Below are 18,095 nucleotides of genomic sequence, written 5' to 3'. Positions count from 1 at the left end.
TGACGTCAAAATCATGCGCCTGTTTATGTTGTGCTGTTGCGTTTACGAGCGACTAGAATTTTTGCCAAATTGCGAATTAAATTGCCATTTAAAAGACATCAGACGCTCGCATTGTATTTTAACGAGCTGTTTCGGTACTCCCGTGTAAAGGCTGGAAATAGGAGTAGGTAAGACTAACATTCAGATGAAGTGTTGAAGTGACAGCTTTCCAATATGACAGCTGTGGACGTGGAAGATGAGAGTATTCTGGCGTCAATATTTAAAGACAGCTTTCCAGACAACTGGAGAGACAACCCCGACTTCGCAGCCTACTTGTCCGAGCTCAGTTCGTATGGCGTGGAGAAATTAAACCGTGAACCGGAGCGGTTGGCGGAGGAGAGGGCGCAGATACTGCAGCAGACCCGGGAGCTCGCCTTCTCCAACTACAAGACGTTCATCCGCACCGCGGACTGCACCGAGGAGATTTACCGCGACTTTGGCCGTGTGGAAAGCAGTGTTTCCAAACTCCTCGACAAGTTGCCCAGCTTCGGGGAAAAATGCAGGTTAGTAGTAAAGTTAGACCATTACTCTCTGTCGTTTTGACATGTCATTTACGTGATTAAAAAAAATACATTATTCTTTTTTTTTTAGGCAAGTCAGTTAATTAAGAACACATTCTTATTTTTAATGACGGCCTAGGAACAGTGGGTTAAGTGCCTGTTCAGGGGCAGAACGACAGATGTGTACCTTGTCAGCTCGGGGATTTGAACTGGCAACCTTCCGGTTACTAGTCCAACGCTCTAATGGGGGATTCTGGCAGGGGGGAGATTTTCGGCACAACACCGGCAAACCGTGACAACATATCCTCCAAACACCGGTTTCGTGGGCATGATCACTTCTACACAACGTGTTACCAACATATTCAAATCATATTTTCAGAAAACTGTATTTTAATGAATTTATTTATACTATTTCATCCTTCCACAATATAAAGTCCCGACACATCGAGGGTTGTTACCCAGCTGGCTGGTCGTTCATTCTATCGGCCTATTCGCGGCCAGAATAACAACAAAGTAGCTGCATTTGTTTAATCTGTTATCCATAATAATGATCTAATGAGGCGTGATTTCACCTGACATAGAAAATATGTTCTCTGGTCAGGACACTGTTGTTCAGAGGAGCTAGTCAACAACACATCTAACACAATCACCTCAAACTGAAGCTGGAAAGACTGAAAACGAGATGTACCAAATTTTGTTTGACCTATTTTCTATTGATGTTTTTTTGTATAACGTTATATCCATAAACATGATCCTGGTTCATTATTTCAACTGGCTGAGAAAAGCTGCCTGTCTCATCCCATAAGGAGACAGCTGGAGAACCAATTTGAATATTGAGACATTGTTGCAAATGTCGGAGGAGACAGACAACAAGGTTTATACAAATCTCCTCTGTTGAAAACTAAATGTTAGTCTAAAACAAATGTGAGATAATGTCTCAATGTTTTTTTTTATATATCAAGGCTCACGTCTATCTAGAACAAACAGTCTTGTACCGGGCTCACGTCTATCTAGAACAAACAGTCTGGTACCGGGCTCACGTCTATCTAGAACAAACAGTCTGGTACCGGGATCACGTCTATCTGGGACAAACAGACTGGTACCGGGCTCACGTCTATCTAGAACAAACAGTCTGGTACCGGGCTCACGCCTATCTGGGACAAACAGACTGGTACCGGGCTCACGTCTATCTAGAACAAACAGTTTGGTACCGGGCTCACGTCTATCTGGGACAAACAGTCTGGTACCGGGCTCACGTCTATCTAGAACAAACAGTCTGGTACCGGGCTCACGTCTATCTAGGACAAACAGACTGGTACCGGGCTCACGTCTATCTGGGACAAACAGTCTGGTACCGGGCTCACGTCTATCTGGGACAAACAGTCTGGTACCGGGCTCACGTCTATCTGGGACAAACAGTCTGGCACTGGGCTCACGTCTATCTGGGACAAACAGACTGGTACCGGGCTCACGTCTATCTAGGACAAACAGACTGGTACCGGGCTCACGTCTATCTGGGACAAACAGTCTGGTACCGGGCTCACGTCTATCTGGGACAAACAGTCTGGCACTGGGCTCACGTCTATCTGGGACAAACAGTCTGGTACCGGGCTCACGTCTATCTGGGACAAACAGTCTGGCACTGGGCTCACGTCTATCTGGGACAAACAGTCTGGTACCGGGCTCACGTCTATCTGGGACAAACAGTCTGGCACTGGGCTCACGTCTATCTGGGACAAACAGACTGGTACCGGGCTCACGTCTATCTGGGACAAACAGACTGGTACCGGGCTCACGTCTATCTGGGACAAACAGACTGGTACCGGGCTCACGTCTATCTAGGACAAACAGACTGGTACCGGGCTCACGTCTATCTGGGACAAACAGTCTGGTACCGGGCTCACGTCTATCTGGGACAAACAGTCTGGCACTGGGCTCACGTCTATCTGGGACAAACAGTCTGGTACCGGGCTCACGTCTATCTGGGACAAACAGTCTGGCACTGGGCTCACGTCTATCTGGGACAAACAGTCTGGTACCGGGTGTAACAGTACAAATTTAGACCGTCCCCTCGCCCATACCCGGGCGCGAACCAGGGACCTTCTGCACACATCAACAGTCACCCTCGAAGCATCGTTACCCATCGCTCCACAAAAGCCGCGGCCCTTGCAGAGCAAGGGGAACTACTACTTCAAGGTCTCAGAGCAAGTGACGTCACTGATTGAAACGCTATTTAGCGCCCACGCTAACTAAGCTAGCCGTTTCACATCCGTTACACGGGCTCACGTCTATCTGGGACAAACAGTCTGGCACTGGGCTCACGTCTATCTGGGACAAACAGACTGGTACCGGGCTCACGTCTATCTGGGACAAACAGACTGGTACCGGGCTCACGTCTATCTGGGACAAACAGTCTGGTACCGGGATCACGTCTATCTGGGACAAACAGACTGGTACCGGGCTCACGTTTATCTAGGACAAACAGACTGGTACCGGGCTAACGTTTATCTAGGACAAACAGACTGGTACCGGGCTCACGTCTATCTAGGACAAACAGACTGGTACCGGGCTCACGTCTATCTGGGACAAACAGACTGGTACCGGGCTCACGTCTGTCTAGAACAAACAGACGTGTACCAGGCTCACGTCTGTCTAGATCAAACACTAGATTTCATTGAATGTTACTGTTCCAGGAACTGTTATAATACTGTTATGAACTGTTGACATGATGAAGAACCTGTTGGGCTCATGTCTATCCTCTCCTTTAGGGGTTTTGTGAAGGAGGCGGAGGACATCGGGGCGAGCCGGCGGATGAACAGCCTGACTCTGAACCGTCACACAGAGATCCTGGAGATCTTAGAGATACCTCAGCTGATGGACACCTGCGTCCGGAATGGTTACTACGAGGAGGCTCTGGAGCTGGCAGCGTACGTCAAGAGACTGGAGAAGAAGCACTCGTCTCTACCTGTCATCCAGGTATTAATGCTACCAACTTCCACTTCCTGTTTGCACAGCTAGGAGTTACAGATCGTACCACTTCCTGTTTGCACAGCTAGGAGGTACAGATCGTACCACTTCCTGTTTGCACAGCGAGGAGTTACAGATCGTACCACTTCCTGTTTACACAGCGAGGAGTTACAGATCGTACCACTTCCTGTTTACACCGCGAGGAGTTACAGATCGTACCACTTCCTGTTTACACAGCTAGGAGTTACAGATCGTACCACTTCCTGTTTACACAGCGAAGAGCTACAGATCGTACCACTTCCTGTTTACACAGCTAGGAGTTACAGATCGTACCACTTCCTGTTTACACAGCGAGGAGTTACAGATCGTACCACTTCCTTATTATATTAATTTTGTCAACACACAGTCTGACAAACTGTGGTAGATCTAGAAATACCTCGTCTTAATACTGTAACAGAGTGTGATTCCCTGACCTCTACTGTAACAGAGTGTGATTCCCTGACCTCTACAGTAACGTGGCCTGTGTCTCTTCTCCAGGGCATCGTCCACGAGGTGCGTCAGTCGGCTCAGCTCATGCTGAACCAGCTGTTGCAACAGCTTCGTAGCAACTCCCAGCTTCCTGTGTGCCTGCGTGTGATTGGCTACCTGCGCAGGATGGACGTGTTCACGGAGGCGGAGCTACGGGTCAAGTTCCTGCAGGCGCGGGGCACCTGGCTCCATTCCATCCTGTCCACTGTCCCTGATGAGGACCCTTACTGCCACATCACCAAGACCATCGAGGCCTGTCGCGTGTGTAACCTGGCTTCTGTTATCTAGCAGTGGAATGAAGGACCCAGGAAACAGGACTTTTAATTCTCTGACATTTGTCTTCCTCTGATCCAGGTACATCTGTTTGACATCATCACCCAGTACAGAGCCATCTTCTCTGACGAGGACCCCCTGCTGTCTCCCGGTGACACAATGCTTTATTTCATTTAAGGCTGAATTATTTGATACGATTTACATAAATATGAAGATTTGTGATGTATTGTGTGATGTAGGGTGTTGAACGAGGGGGCAGCCTTGTGATGTAGGGTGTTGAACGAGGGGGCAGCCTTGTGATGTAGGGTGTTGAACGAGGGGGCAGCCTTGTGATGTACGGTATTGTCTGTGTTGAAAGGTGTTCACGGCCAGGCGGTGAACGAGGCGGCCATCTTCCATGGCTGGGTGGTGCAGCAGGTGTCTGAGTTCCTGGTGACCCTGGACCGAGATCTCCAGAGGGGGGTGGGCGGACGCCTGGACTCCCTGCTGGGACAGTGCATGTATTTCGGCCTGTCCTTCAGCCGCGTTGGGGCAGACTTCCGCGGCCAGCTGGCCCCGATGTTCCAGCGCGTGGCGGCCGATACCTTCCGTAAAGCTGTAGAGGAAGCCATAGACAGGTTCCAGGAGGACATGAACCTGTACACTCTGATCTCTCTCCCCTCTATGCTGGGTGGGGGCTCCATGCCAGGTACCCTCCAGACCCCCAGTACCCAGCCAGGTACCCTCCAGCCCCCCATGGCTCTGCTGGACTTCCCCCCTCTGGCCTGCTTCCTGAACAACATCTTGACGGCCTTCAACGACCTCCGGCTCTGTTGTCCCCTCGGTCTAGCCCAGCAGGTGACCAAGTACCTGGAGGACGCGCTGGTGAAGGTAACCAACGCCTCTCTAGACGCGGTAGATGGGATGCTCTCTAGACGCGGTAGATGGGATGCTCTCTAGACGCGGTAGATGGGATGCTCTCTAGACGCGGTAGATGGGATGCTCTCTCTAGATGCGATGCTCTCTCTAGATGCGAAAGCCACTGTGTCTGACCATGGTAGAAGTTACCCTGATAGGATCAGGTCACACTCCCTCAGACTCAAGACTCTTGTTGAAATTATTTCCTCTCTCTCCTCCCCAGGTCACCAAGTTGATCGTGGCGTTCCACCGGGCTGAAGAGACGGCCTTCAGCGACCGAGAGAAGGAGCTGTTTGTCCAATTCTGCTGTTCCTTCGCTGAGGACCTGGTGCCTTTCCTCAACCGTTGTCTACAGGTCCTGTTCCCCCCAGCACAGCTCTCTGTCATACTGGGTAAATACTCTGTTCCCCCCCCCCCCCCCAGCACAGCTCTCTGTCATACTGGGTAAATACTCTGTGACGGAGAACATCCACAGTAACGACCTCTGTAATAATGTGAAACGTGGTTTTTGTCCTCCAGGTGTCCCTCCAACTCAAGTCCACCAGTACAACAGTCTGGGTTGTATCGATGTGAGTCCAGTCCTGGAGCCTCTGGCGTTTGTTCTTCCCAAGAGGGAGACGGTGACTCCGGTGGGAGAAGACCTCAGTGTTGAGCTGGACGGTCTCACCACAGCTGATCCTCAACCAACACTTCCTGTTGACAACCTGGGAAATCCTGATCCTGAACCAATAGCAGGCCCGGAACCTATTGAGGAGGATCCCATGGTCTCATCAACCATATCTACTGAGTTTGTGTCCGAGACAGGTCTGACCTCTGACCCTGAACTGGAAGCCATTTTCAACGACCCTAACCCTGTACTGGACGACCCAGAGAGACCAAGGGCTGACAGCCACCGTGAAGTACAGGAAGACCCTGAGTTGGAGGCCATACTGAATCCCCCAAAGCCTGTACTGACCGACCCAGAACATAACCCAGTCCTAGAGCCTGAGGTAAACCCAGAGGGAGACAGTGAGCCATCAGAGCCTGGGGTAAACCCGGAGGTAGCAGAGAGTTAACCCTCAGGAGTGTTGGCAAGGTAAACTAACAATAGCCTTGAATTAATGGTTTGAATCTCAGCTACTGTGCATTTTGACTAGTTAATTTAACAATTGACCCTTTTCAGGAATGTTTCCAATGCTTTAGCTTGTATAAACTGCCATCTAATCTGGATTTGACAACGTGGTAACTGAACTATGTAATACATTTAAAATAGTTTATTTCTACTGTAAAATGGATCTTCATTATTAAAATCTATCCACAACAGAAGCGTATTGAACTGTGTGTTTAATTAGGGGCATCATGTCAGAGCAGGTTACAGACACAAGCCTTGAAAGTGCAAATTACCGTCAGGCTTTTACAAACTTGGTAGTTTAGTTACTGTATGACTGGAATTCATTAAGTTTACCTTTAAAAAAATTGTAATTTTATACAAAACATCAGTATTAAATCCAGCTATCTTCACAGTTCAGTTTCTGGGATTTCTCTTTAGTGGAACTTGGCGTGTAGAAAATGGCTTCCGATTCTTCAACATTTCTTCTTGCGGGCAGCGTTGGGGTTGGCCCGCCTCCGACCCCCTCCGCCCGCGCCGTCTGTGATGTGCAGGTTGGCAGAGCGGCTGTAGATGTCGTGATCAGAGAAAGGTGAGCCGCCCCCGGCCAGGTAGTCTGGGTTAAAGACGTCCGTCTTCTGGCGGGCCTTACGGGACACACGCTGCTGGGGGAAACGCTGGTCCTCCACCAGGTGGGGGTTGCTGCCGTGTTTGCCCCCTTGTGGCAGGGGCAGGGAGTACTACGGGGAACAGAGAGCGGACATTAGCTCCTCCCTCTAGATTAGCATTCCACCTCAATCATTTACAATAAGCAATGGTGAACGCTACTCTGCAGCTGCTACGGTAACAGAGTGGAGAAGCTAGTCTGTAGCTGCTACGGTAACAGAGTGGAGAAGCTAGTCTGTAGCTGCTACGGTAACAGAGTGGAGAAGCTAGTCTGTAGCTGCTACGGTAACAGAGTGGAGAAGCTAGTCTGCAGCTGCTACGGTAACAGAGTGGAGAAGCTAGTCTGCAGCTGCTACGGTAACAGAGTGGAGAAGCTACTCTGTAGCTGCTACGGTAACAGAGTGGAGAAGCTAGTCTGCAGCTGCTACGGTAACAGAGTGGAGAAGCTAGTCTGCAGCTGCTACGGTAACAGAGTGGAGAAGCTAGTCTGCAGCTGCTACGGTAACAGAGTGGAGAAGCTAGTCTGCAGCTGCTACGGTAACAGAGTGGAGAAGCTAGTCTGCAGCTGCTACGGTAACAGAGTGGAGAAGCTAGTCTGCAGCTGCTACGGTAACAGAGTGGAGAAGCTAGTCTGCAGCTGCTACAGTAACAGAGTGGAGAAGCTAGTCTGCAGCTGCTACGGTAACAGAGTGGAGAAGCTAGTCTGTAGCTGCTACGGTAAGAGTGGAGAAGCTAGTCTGCAGCTGCTACGGTAACAGAGTGGAGAAGCTAGTCTGTAGCTGCTACGGTAACAGAGTGGAGAAGCTAGTCTGCAGCTGCTACGGTAACAGAGTGGAGAAGCTAGTCTGCAGCTGCTACGGTAACAGAGTGGAGAAGCTAGTCTGCAGCTGCTACGGTAACAGAGTGGAGAAGCTAGTCTGCAGCTGCTACGGTAACAGAGTGGAGAAGCTAGTCTGCAGCTGCTACGGTAACAGAGTGGAGAAGCTAGTCTGCAGCTGCTACGGTAAGAGTGGAGAAGCTAGTCTGCAGCTGCTACGGTAACAGAGTGGAGAAGCTAGTCTGCAGCTGCTACGGTAACAGAGTGGAGAAGCTAGTCTGCAGCTGCTACGGTAACAGAGTGGAGAAGCTAGTCTGCAGCTGCTACGGTAACAGAGTGGAGAAGCTAGTCTGCAGCTGCTACGGTAACAGAGTGGAGAAGCTAGTCTGCAGCTGCTACGGTAACAGAGTGGAGAAGCTAATCTGTAGCAGTAAGAGTGGAGAAGCTAGTCTGCAGGTAGCTTAATGGTTAGAGCTCTGGATCAGTAACCGAAAGGTTGCTGGATCGAATCCCTGAGCTGACAAGGTAAAAATCTGTTGTTCTGCCCCCTGAACAAGGTAGTAAACCCACTGTTCCCTGGGTACCGTGGATGTTGTTTAAGTCAGCATCCCCTGCACCTCTCTGATTCAGAGAGATGGGTTAAATGTGGAAGACACATTTCAGTTGAATGCATTCAGTTATAAAACAGACTAGGTATCCCCCCCCCCCTTTCCCCGACTGACTAGGTATCCCATCCCTTTCCCCGACTGACTAGGTATCCCCCCCCTTTCCCCGACTGACTAGGTATCCCCCCAACCCTTTCCCCGACTGACTAGGTATCCCCCCCCCCCCCTTCCCCGACTGACTAGGTATCCCCCCCCTTTCCCCGACTGACTAGGTACCCCCCCCCCTTTCCCCGACTGACTAGGTATCCCCCCCCCCTTTCCCCGACTGACTAGGTATCCCCCCCCCTTCCCCGACTGACTAGGTATCCCCCCCCCCTTCCCCGACTGACTAGGTATCCCCCCCCCCCTTCCCCGACTGACTAGGTATCCCCCCAACCCTTCCCCGACTGACTAGGTATCCCCCCAACCCTTTCCCCGACTGACTAGGTATCCCCCCCCCCCCTTCCCCGACTGACTAGGTATCCCCCCCCCCCTTCCCCGACTGACTAGGTATCCCCCCCCCCCTTTCCCCGACTGACTAGGTATCCCCCCCCCCTTTCCCCGACTGACTAGGTATCCCCCCCCTTTCCCCGACTGACTAGGTATCCCCCCCCCCTTTCCCCGACTGACTAGGTATCCCCCCCCCCTTTCCCCGACTGACTAGGTATTCCCCCCCCCCCTTTCCCCGACTGACTAGGTATCCCCCCCCCCTTTCCCCGACTGACTAGGTACCCCCCCCCCCCTTTCCCCGACTGACTAGGTATCCCCCCCCCCTTTCCCCGACTGACTAGGTATCCCCCCCCCCTTTCCCCGACTGACTAGGTATCCCCCCCCCCCCTTTCCCCGACTGACTAGGTATCCCCCCCCCCCTTTCCCCGACTGACTAGGTATCCCCCCCCTTTCCCCGACTGACTAGGTATCCCCCCCCCCCCTTTCCCCGACTGACTAGGTATCCCCCCCCCCTTTCCCCGACTGACTAGGTATCCCCCCCCTTTCCCCGACTGACTAGGTATCCCCCCCCCTTTCCCCGACTGACTAGGTATCCCCCCCCCCTTTCCCCGACTGACTAGGTATCCCCCCCCCTTTCCCCGACTGACTAGGTATCCCCCCCCCCTTTCCCCGACTGACTAGGTATCCCCCCCCCCCCTTTCCCCGACTGACTAGGTATCCCCCCCCTTTCCCCGACTGACTAGGTATCCCCCCCCCCCTTTCCCCGACTGACTAGGTATCCCCCCCCCCCTTTCCCCGACTGACTAGGTATCCCCCCCCCCTTTCCCCGACTGACTAGGTATCCCCCCCCCTTTCCCCGACTGACTAGGTATCCCCCCCCCCCCTTTCCCCGACTGACTAGGTATCCCCCCCCCCTTTCCCCGACTGACTAGGTATCCCCCCCTTTCCCCGACTGACTAGGTATCCCCCCCCCTTTCCCCGACTGACTAGGTATCCCCCCCCCCTTTCCCCGACTGACTAGGTATCCCCCCCCCTTTCCCCAACTGACTAGGTATCCCCCCCTTTCCCCGACTGACTAGGTATTCCCCCCCCCCCCCCCCCCTTTCCCCGACTGACTAGGTATCCCCCCCCTTTCCCCGACTGACTAGGTATCCCCCCCCCCCCCCCTTTCCCCGACTGACTAGGTATCCCCCCCCTTTCCCCGACTGACTAGGTATCCCCCCCCCCCTTTCCCCGACTGACTAGGTATCCCCCCCCCCCCCCCTTTCCCCGACTGACTAGGTATCCCCCCCCCCCCTTTCCCCGACTGACTACAGCAACAACATGTAGAAGCTGCACATTTGAAGATGTGTTTCCTACCACAGTATGATGTGGGTCTGGTCCCATTTCATCCACTTCCCTGTTTCCTTTGGGGTTGAAGATGTGTTTCCTACTACAGTATGATGTGGGTCTAGTCCCAATTCATCCACTTACCCTGTTCCCTTTGGGGTTGAAGATGTGTTTCCTACTACAGTATGATGTGGGTCTGGTCCCATTTCATCCACTTCCCTGTTTCCTTTGGGGTTGAAGATGTGTTTCCTACTACAGTATGATGTGGGTCTGGTCCCATTTCATCCACTTACCCTGTTCCCTTGGGGTTGAAGATGTGTTTCCTACTACAGTATGATGTGGGTCTGGTACTATTTCATCCACTTACCCTCTTCCCTTGGGGTTGAAGATGTGTTTCCTACTACAGTATGATGTGGGTCTGGTACTATTTCATCCACTTACCCTCTTCCCTTGGGGTTGAAGATGTGTTTCCTACTACAGTATGATGTGGGTCTGGTACTATTTCATCCACTTACCCTGTTCCCTTGGGGTTGAAGATGTGTTTCCTACTACAGTATGATGTGGGTCTGGTCCCATTTCATCCACTTCCCTGTTTCCTTGGGGTTGAAGATGTGTTTCCTACTACAGTATGATGTGGGTCTGGTCCCATTTCATCCACTTACCCTCTTCCCTTGGGGTTGAAGATGTGTTTCCTACTACAGTATGATGTGGGTCTGGTCCCATTTCATCCACTTACCCTCTTCCCTTGGGGTTGAAGATGTGTTTCCTACTACAGTATGATGTGGGTCTGGTCCCATTTCATCCACTTACCCTCTTCCCTTGGGGTTGAAGATGTGTTTCCTACTACAGTATGATGTGGGTCTGGTCCCATTTCATCCACTTACCCTCTTCCCTTTGGGGTTGAGCACTTTGGGGTTCTTTGAGAAATGCATCTGGATGTTTCCGTCCTCGCTGACAGTCACGGCTATCTTCTTCAGCGTTCTGTTGCCACAGTGTGGACAGAAAACCTTATTCATGTTGGTGGTGGTCCTACAACAGAGAGAGAAGGTCAGACTATCCGTTTGAATTAAGCTTCTTAAAGACCAAGGTTGAGAACAAGTTTCCTAATATTTAAGAAGTGGTCTAATTACTAAAAACCTCGTGACATCAACGGGTGTTTTCATATACTGTGTACACGGAACCCAGACCGGCTGCGCCGTCGTGCGTAAATGGATTTTGTCCCCCGACACCAAACGCGATCACAATATCAAAACAAACTGAACCAATGACATTCATTTGGGGACAGGTCGAAAAGCATTAAACATGTATGGCAATTTAGCTAGTTAGCTTGCACTTGCTAGCTAATTTGTCCTATTTAGCTAGCTTGCACTTGCTAGCTAATTTGTCCTGTTATTTTACCTGAAATGCACAAGGTCCTCTACTCCGACAATTAATCCACACAAACGGTCAACCGAATCGTTTCTAGTCATCTCTCCTCCTTCCAGGCTTTTTCATCTTTGGACTTATATGGTGATTGGCATCTACACTTTCATAGTATTACCACAACGACTGGCAAAACATTGTCTTTCAATCACCCACGTGGGTATAACCAATGAGGAGATGGCACGTGGGTTTCTGCTTCTATAAAACCAATGAGGAGATGGCACGTGGGTACCTGCTTCTATAAACCAATGAGGAGATGGCACGCGGGTACCTGCTTCTATAAACCAATGAGGAGATGGCACGCGGGTACCTGCTTCTATAAACCAATGAGGAGATGGCACGCGGGTACCTGCTTCTATAAACCAATGAGGAGATGGTATCTGCTTCTATAAACCAATGAGGAGATGGTACCTGCTTCTATAAACCAATGAGGAGATGGTACCTGCTTCTATAAACCAATGAGGAGATGGTATCTGCTTCTATAAACCAATGAGGAGATGGTACCTGCTTCTATAAACCAATGAGGAGATGGTACCTGCTTCTATAAACCAATGAGGAGATGGTACCTGCTTCTATAAACCAATGAGGAGATGGTACCTGCTTCTATAAACCAATGAGGAGATGGTACCTGCTTCTATAAACCAATGAGGAGATGGTACCTGCTTCTATAAACCGAGGAGATGGTACCTGCTTCTATATAACCAATGAGGAGATGGCACGTGGGTACCTGCTTCTATAAACCAATGAGGAGATGGCCTGCTTCTATATAACCAATGAGGAGATGGCACGTGGGTACCTGCTTCTATAAACCAATGAGGAGATGGCACGCGGGTACCTGCTTCTTTATAAACCAATGAGGAGATGGGACCTGCTTCTATAAACCAATGAGGAGATGGTACCTGCTTCTATAAACCAATGAGGAGATGGTACCTGCTTCTATAAACCAATGAGGAGATGGGACCTGCTTCTATAAACCAATGAGGAGATGGGAGAGGCAGGACTATTTTATCCCTTGGTAATGCAGACGCGGGTTGGCGCGCGCCAGGCAGTGTGGGTAATTGAATAACACGGATTTGTAAATGTGTTTTACGACGAGACCGTTCTGGTCAGCGTGGAAGAGGTACTCACTTAAAACAGGCGTGGCATCGCAGGATGTAATTCCTGGACTGTTTGATGAGCATCCCATTCACAGAGAGGACATGGAGCCCGATCTGAATCAGGACGTTCTGTTGAACAAACCAGTTTCAGTCAACAGTCGACCAACCGCATGGTTCTGAATACATCAATCTAAAATGGGGTCTCAACAGAATTTAATCAACAGAATTTAATCAGCGTCAACTATTACCACCCGGGGACAGTTACGTAGACAAAGAGGAGTTCGCTGTCCCAAATGGCAACCCAATTCCCTATATAGTGTACTACTTATGCACTACCTATGGGGCCTGGTTAGAAGTAGTGCACTATCAAGGGGTCCATTTGGGCCTCAGTACCTGCATAGCGAAGTCGGTGGTGAGACACGCCACCTTAACGTCCGCAGGCGACGCCCAGATCCCCGTCTCCATCTGGACCTGTTTAATGTTGCTAGGGGTGATCCAACCGCCGCCATCCTCCTCCTCCTCATCTTCCTCCTCCTCCTCCTCCGATCCACTGCCGTGCTCCTCTGAATGATTCTTTGAGTGTTTGTGTTCCTCTGACCTCCTCTCAGGTTCTGTGTGGACAGTGTCTGCTGCTCCACTGTCTGATATTGACAGGTCCTCAATGTTCTGCAGGTAAATAACAAGGACCACATCAATTCATCAGCACCGACAGAGAGAGAGACAGAGAGAGGCAGACAGACAGAGAGAGAGAGACAGAGACAGACAGAGAGAGGCAGACAGACAGAGAGAGAGAGACAGAGACAGACAGAGAGAGCGAGAGAGGCAGACAGAGAGACAGAGGTGAATCATTGTGAATCCATCTTTGACGACTGTGTGTCAATCTGTCCAAATGTTTGAATGTTTCCATCACATGGTTCAACCCTGCAACAACTGCAGTAGGACAGTAACCCTGATGACATGTTGCTCAGAGGACAACTGCAGTAGGACAGAAACCCTGATGGCATGCTGCTCAGAGGACAACTGCAGTAGAACAGAAACCCTGATGACATGTTGCTCAGAGGATAACTGCAGTAGGACAGTAACCCTGATGACATGTTGCTCAGAGGATAACTGCAGTAGGACAGTAACCCTGATGACATGTTACTCAGAGGATAACTGCAGTAGGACAGTAACCCTGATGACATGTTGCTCAGAGGACAACTGCAGTAGGACAGGACCCCTGATATGTTGCTCAGAGGACAACTGCAGTAGGACAGGACCCCTGATGGCATGTTGCTCAGAGGACAACTGCAGTAGGACAGGACCCCTGATGGCATGTTGCTCAGAGGACAACTGCAGTAGGACAGGACCCCTGATGGCATGTTGCTCAGAGGACAACTGCAGTAGGACAGGACCCCTGATGGCATGTTGCTCAGAGGACAACTGCAGTAGGACAGTAACCCTGATGACACGTTGCTCAGAGGACAACTGCAGTAGGACAGTAACCCTGATGACATGTTGCTCAGAGGACAACTGCAGTAGGACAGGACCCCTGATGGCATGTTGCTCAGAGGACAACTGCAGTAGGACAGGACCCCTGATGGCATGTTGCTCAGAGGACAACTGCAGTAGGACAGTAACCCTGATGGCATGCTGCTCAGAGGACAACTGCAGTAGGACAGGACCCCTGATATGTTGCTCAGAGGACAACTGCAGTAGGACAGGAACCCTGATGACATGTTGCTCAGAGGACAACTGCAGTAGGACAGGACCCCTGATGGCATGTTGCTCAGAGGACAACTGCAGTAGGACAGGACCCCTGATATGTTGCTCAGAGGACAACTGCAGTAGGACAGGACCCCTGATGGCATGTTGCTCAGAGGACAACTGCAGTAGGACAGGACCCCTGATATGTTGCTCAGAGGACAACTGCAGTAGGACAGGACCCCTGATGACATGTTGCTCAGAGGACACTGTGGCTCAGAGCAGAGGTAGTGTGTGTTCTAGTTATAGCAGGTCAGAGGTAGTGTGTGTGTTCTAGTTATAGCAGGTCAGAGGTAGTGTGTGTTCTAGTTATAGCAGGTCAGAGGTAGTGTGTGTTCTAGTTATAGCAGGTCAGAGGTTGTGTGTGTTCTAGTTATAGCAGGTCAGAGGTAGTGTGTGTGTTCTAGTTATAGCAGGTCAGAGGTAGTGTGTGTTCTACTCACCACTAGTTCCAGCAGGTCAGTGTCAAAGCAGGGCAGAGGATTCCTCCAGAACTGGAAGCTGTTGTACTCTCCGATCTCTGGAGGGTTATAGCTGTGCTGTGTCTGTGCTGCTGGCCTCTGTCTGCCACTGAACAGCCCATCAGCTGGCCTCTGGACCACAGGGGAGAAGAGGAGAACTCTTAACTATTATTCTAGATGTTGACAGAAGTGGTTGATTTGTACTAATGATCATCCCACATGGTTCCCCATTCACATGGTTATTCTAGATGTCTTTTTAGGTTGTTCATTTACTTAGTCTAACATCTCAACATGCATACGGATCAGTACTCTGGTTAACAACAGAGTTGATTTCATGTCATTGTTTGGACTTGCCAGCAGCATACCACCCTGCATACCACTGCTGGCTTGCTTCTGAAGCTAAGCAGGGTTAGTCCTGGTCAGTTCCTGGATGGGAGACCAGATGCTGCTGGAAGTGGTGTTGGAGGGCCAGTAAGAGGCACTCGTTCCTCTGGTCTAAAATAAAATATCCCAATGCCCAAGGGCAGTGATTGGGGACACTGCCCTGTGTAGGGTGCCGTCTTTCGGATGGGACGTTAAACGGGTGTCTTGACTCTGAGGTGATTAAAAGATCCCATGGCACTTATCGTAAGAGTAGGGGTGTTAACCTCGGTGTCCTGGCTCTCTGAGGTCATTAAAGATCCCATGGCACTTATCGTAAGAGTAGGGGTGTCAACCCCGGTGTCCTGACTCTCTGAGGTCATTAAAGATCCCATGGCACTTATCGTAGGAGTGTTAACCCCGGTGTCCTGGCTAAATTCCCAATCTGGCCCTCAAACCATCACGGTCACCTAATAATCCCCAGTTTACAATTGGTTAATTCATCCCCCTCCTCTCCCCTGTAACTATTCCCCAGGTTGTTGTCTAATCATTCCTCCTCTCCCCTGTAACTATTCCCCAGGTCGTTGTCTAATCATTCCTCCTCTCCCCTGTAACTATTCCCCAGGTCGTTGTCTAATCATTCCTCCTCTCCCCTGTAACTATTCCCCAGGTCGTTGTCTAATCATTCCTCCTCTCCCCTGTAACTATTCCCCAGGTCGTTGTCTAATCATTCCTCCTCTCCCCTGTAACTATTCCCCAGGTCGTTGTCTAATCATTCCTCCTCTCCCCTGTAACTATTCCCCAGGTCGTTGTCTAATCATTCCTCCTCTCCCCTGTAACTATTCCCCAGGTCGTTGTCTAATCATTCCTCCTCTCCCCTGTAACTATTCCCCAGGTCGTTGTCTAATCATTCCTCCTCTCCCCTGTAACTATTCCCCAGGTTGTTGTCTAATCATTCCTCCTCTCCCCTGTAACTATTCCCCAGGTCGTTGTCTAATCATTCCTCCTCTCCCCTGTAACTATTCCCCAGGTCGTTGCTGCAAATGAGAACATGTTCTCAGTCAACTGACCTGGTAAAATAACGGATAAATATATATTTTTTAAATACTGTACCTTTGAGGGGAAGTGGAACCCTGCCACGCCAACGGGAGCCTCTGGATGTCTCCTTGTACTGCACACCTGGACCTGTCGACAGACTACATGTCAAAGCTGTGATGTGGACCTATTGAAACGCTGACAATACTCAGGGTTCTGTGATGTGGACCTATTGAAACACTGACAATACTCAGGGTTCTGTGATGTGGACCTATTGAAACGCTGACAATACTCAGGGTTCTGTGATGTGGACCTATTGAAACGCTGACAATACTCAGGGTTCTGTGATGTGGACCTATTGAAACGCTGACAATACTCAGGGTTCTGTGATGTGGACCTATTGAAACACTGACAATACTCAGGGTTCTGTGATGTGGACCTATTGAAACGCTGACAATACTCAGGGTTCTGTGATGTGGACCTATTGAAACGCTTACAATACTCAGGGTTCTGTGATGTGGACCTATTGAAACGCTTACAATACTCAGGGTTCTGTGTGATAACTAGTCTGTTTCACGGGTTGTGTCCCACATGGCACCCTGTTCCCTATATAGTGCACTACTTTAGACCAGAGCCCTATGGCACCCTATTCCCTATATAGTGCACTACTTTAGACCAGAGCCCTATGGCACCTTATTCCCTATATAGTGCACTACTTTAGACCAGAGTCCTATTCCCTACATTAGCGCACTACTATAGACCAGAGCCCTATTCCCTACATTAGTGCACTACTATAGACCAGAGCCCTATTCCCTACATTAGTGCACTACTTTAGACCAGAGCCCTATGGCACCCTATTCCCTATATAGTGCACTACTTTAGACCAGAGCCCTATGGGACATTATTCCCTATATAGTGCAGAAAGAAAATCGGGTTCCATTTGGGATCACATCTCATTGTTCCCCGTCTTACCTTGACCTCAGGTTCTTTCTTCAGGTGGTCCGTCCCAACGTTTTCCCTCTCCAACTGGTATGTCAGAGCCAACACCTTGATGTCTGTGGCAGAAAGGCTGGGGTAGTCTCCAGTCTTCTTGGAAAACTCAGTCACTGAACACAGACCTCAACACTCAGTACCAGCATCACAATTCATGAAATACCATCAACAACTATAGAAGTGATGTTGGAGAGGCAGATTTGTCTACAGAAACAAATATCCAGTACAACAAATCAAACAACCAAAACTGACCAAATGAGTCATTTAAAAAACCTTAGCTACCTAATCTGATGTCCTCTGGGTACGGCTCTCTGAAGTTGAGTTGATATGGTAGGAATGACAGGCTCCTCCGGGTTGGCTTGTCTCTAATTTCCTCTACTACATCCTTCAGCGTGTAGATATTCTTCCCGATTTCCTACAAAATAAATATTCACCCATATTTACAGTAATGTATAAATCATAATATACGCAGCTACATGATGTTGATGTGGCCATTTAAACAGGATGAACCACGTTAACTAGCTATCCAGACCTGACATCAAGCACGCAGTTTGTGATAAAAAGTTATCCGTATTAAATACTTCTGATCCTGGGGGACGGAACACCTGAAGAACATATCTACTGATATGTGACACAGTTTAAACCTCACCTGAAGAAGGGCTTTCTTCAAAAATCCTCCTGCGTCTACGACAACATGTTCCACCATGGTAGCCGCCATCTTGGATTGTTACGTCCGCATCATCACCAACCAATCAGCAGACAGGAAGTAGTTCTCGCGCTGTCCGTG

The 18,095-nt window shown here is 50.0% G+C and overlaps 2 protein-coding genes across 2 annotated transcripts; one reads left to right on the top strand and one right to left on the bottom strand.

Moving 5' to 3' along the window:
* Positions 1-44: 44 nt before the first annotated feature.
* LOC110518952 (conserved oligomeric Golgi complex subunit 8) lies at positions 45-6,509 on the top strand. Its single transcript, XM_036964343.1, has 7 exons — positions 45-542; positions 3,308-3,515; positions 4,044-4,295; positions 4,389-4,458; positions 4,666-5,177; positions 5,428-5,596; positions 5,724-6,509. Exons 1-7 carry the CDS (start codon positions 214-216, stop codon positions 6,257-6,259), a joined length of 2,076 nt encoding a protein of 691 aa, XP_036820238.1. The 5' UTR covers positions 45-213; the 3' UTR covers positions 6,260-6,509.
* Positions 6,510-6,663: 154 nt separating this feature from the next.
* LOC110512298 (RNA-binding protein NOB1) lies at positions 6,664-18,067 on the bottom strand. The gene is made up of 9 exons (XM_036964344.1): positions 17,958-18,067; positions 17,591-17,723; positions 17,288-17,421; positions 16,394-16,465; positions 14,903-15,052; positions 13,110-13,382; positions 12,748-12,845; positions 11,082-11,226; positions 6,664-7,031 (listed from the first exon to the last, which is right to left on the bottom strand). The coding sequence occupies exons 1-9, from the start codon at positions 18,024-18,026 to the stop codon at positions 6,768-6,770; spliced, it is 1,338 nt and encodes a 445-aa protein (XP_036820239.1). The 5' UTR covers positions 18,027-18,067; the 3' UTR covers positions 6,664-6,767.
* Positions 18,068-18,095: the final 28 nt, after the last annotated feature.

Source organism: Oncorhynchus mykiss, chromosome 26, assembly GCF_013265735.2.
Source record: "Oncorhynchus mykiss isolate Arlee chromosome 26, USDA_OmykA_1.1, whole genome shotgun sequence".
Classification (NCBI taxonomy): domain Eukaryota; kingdom Metazoa; phylum Chordata; class Actinopteri; order Salmoniformes; family Salmonidae; genus Oncorhynchus; species Oncorhynchus mykiss.
The sequence above is the reverse complement of the archived record's forward strand: the minus strand, read 5'-3'. Positions and strand labels throughout refer to the sequence as shown.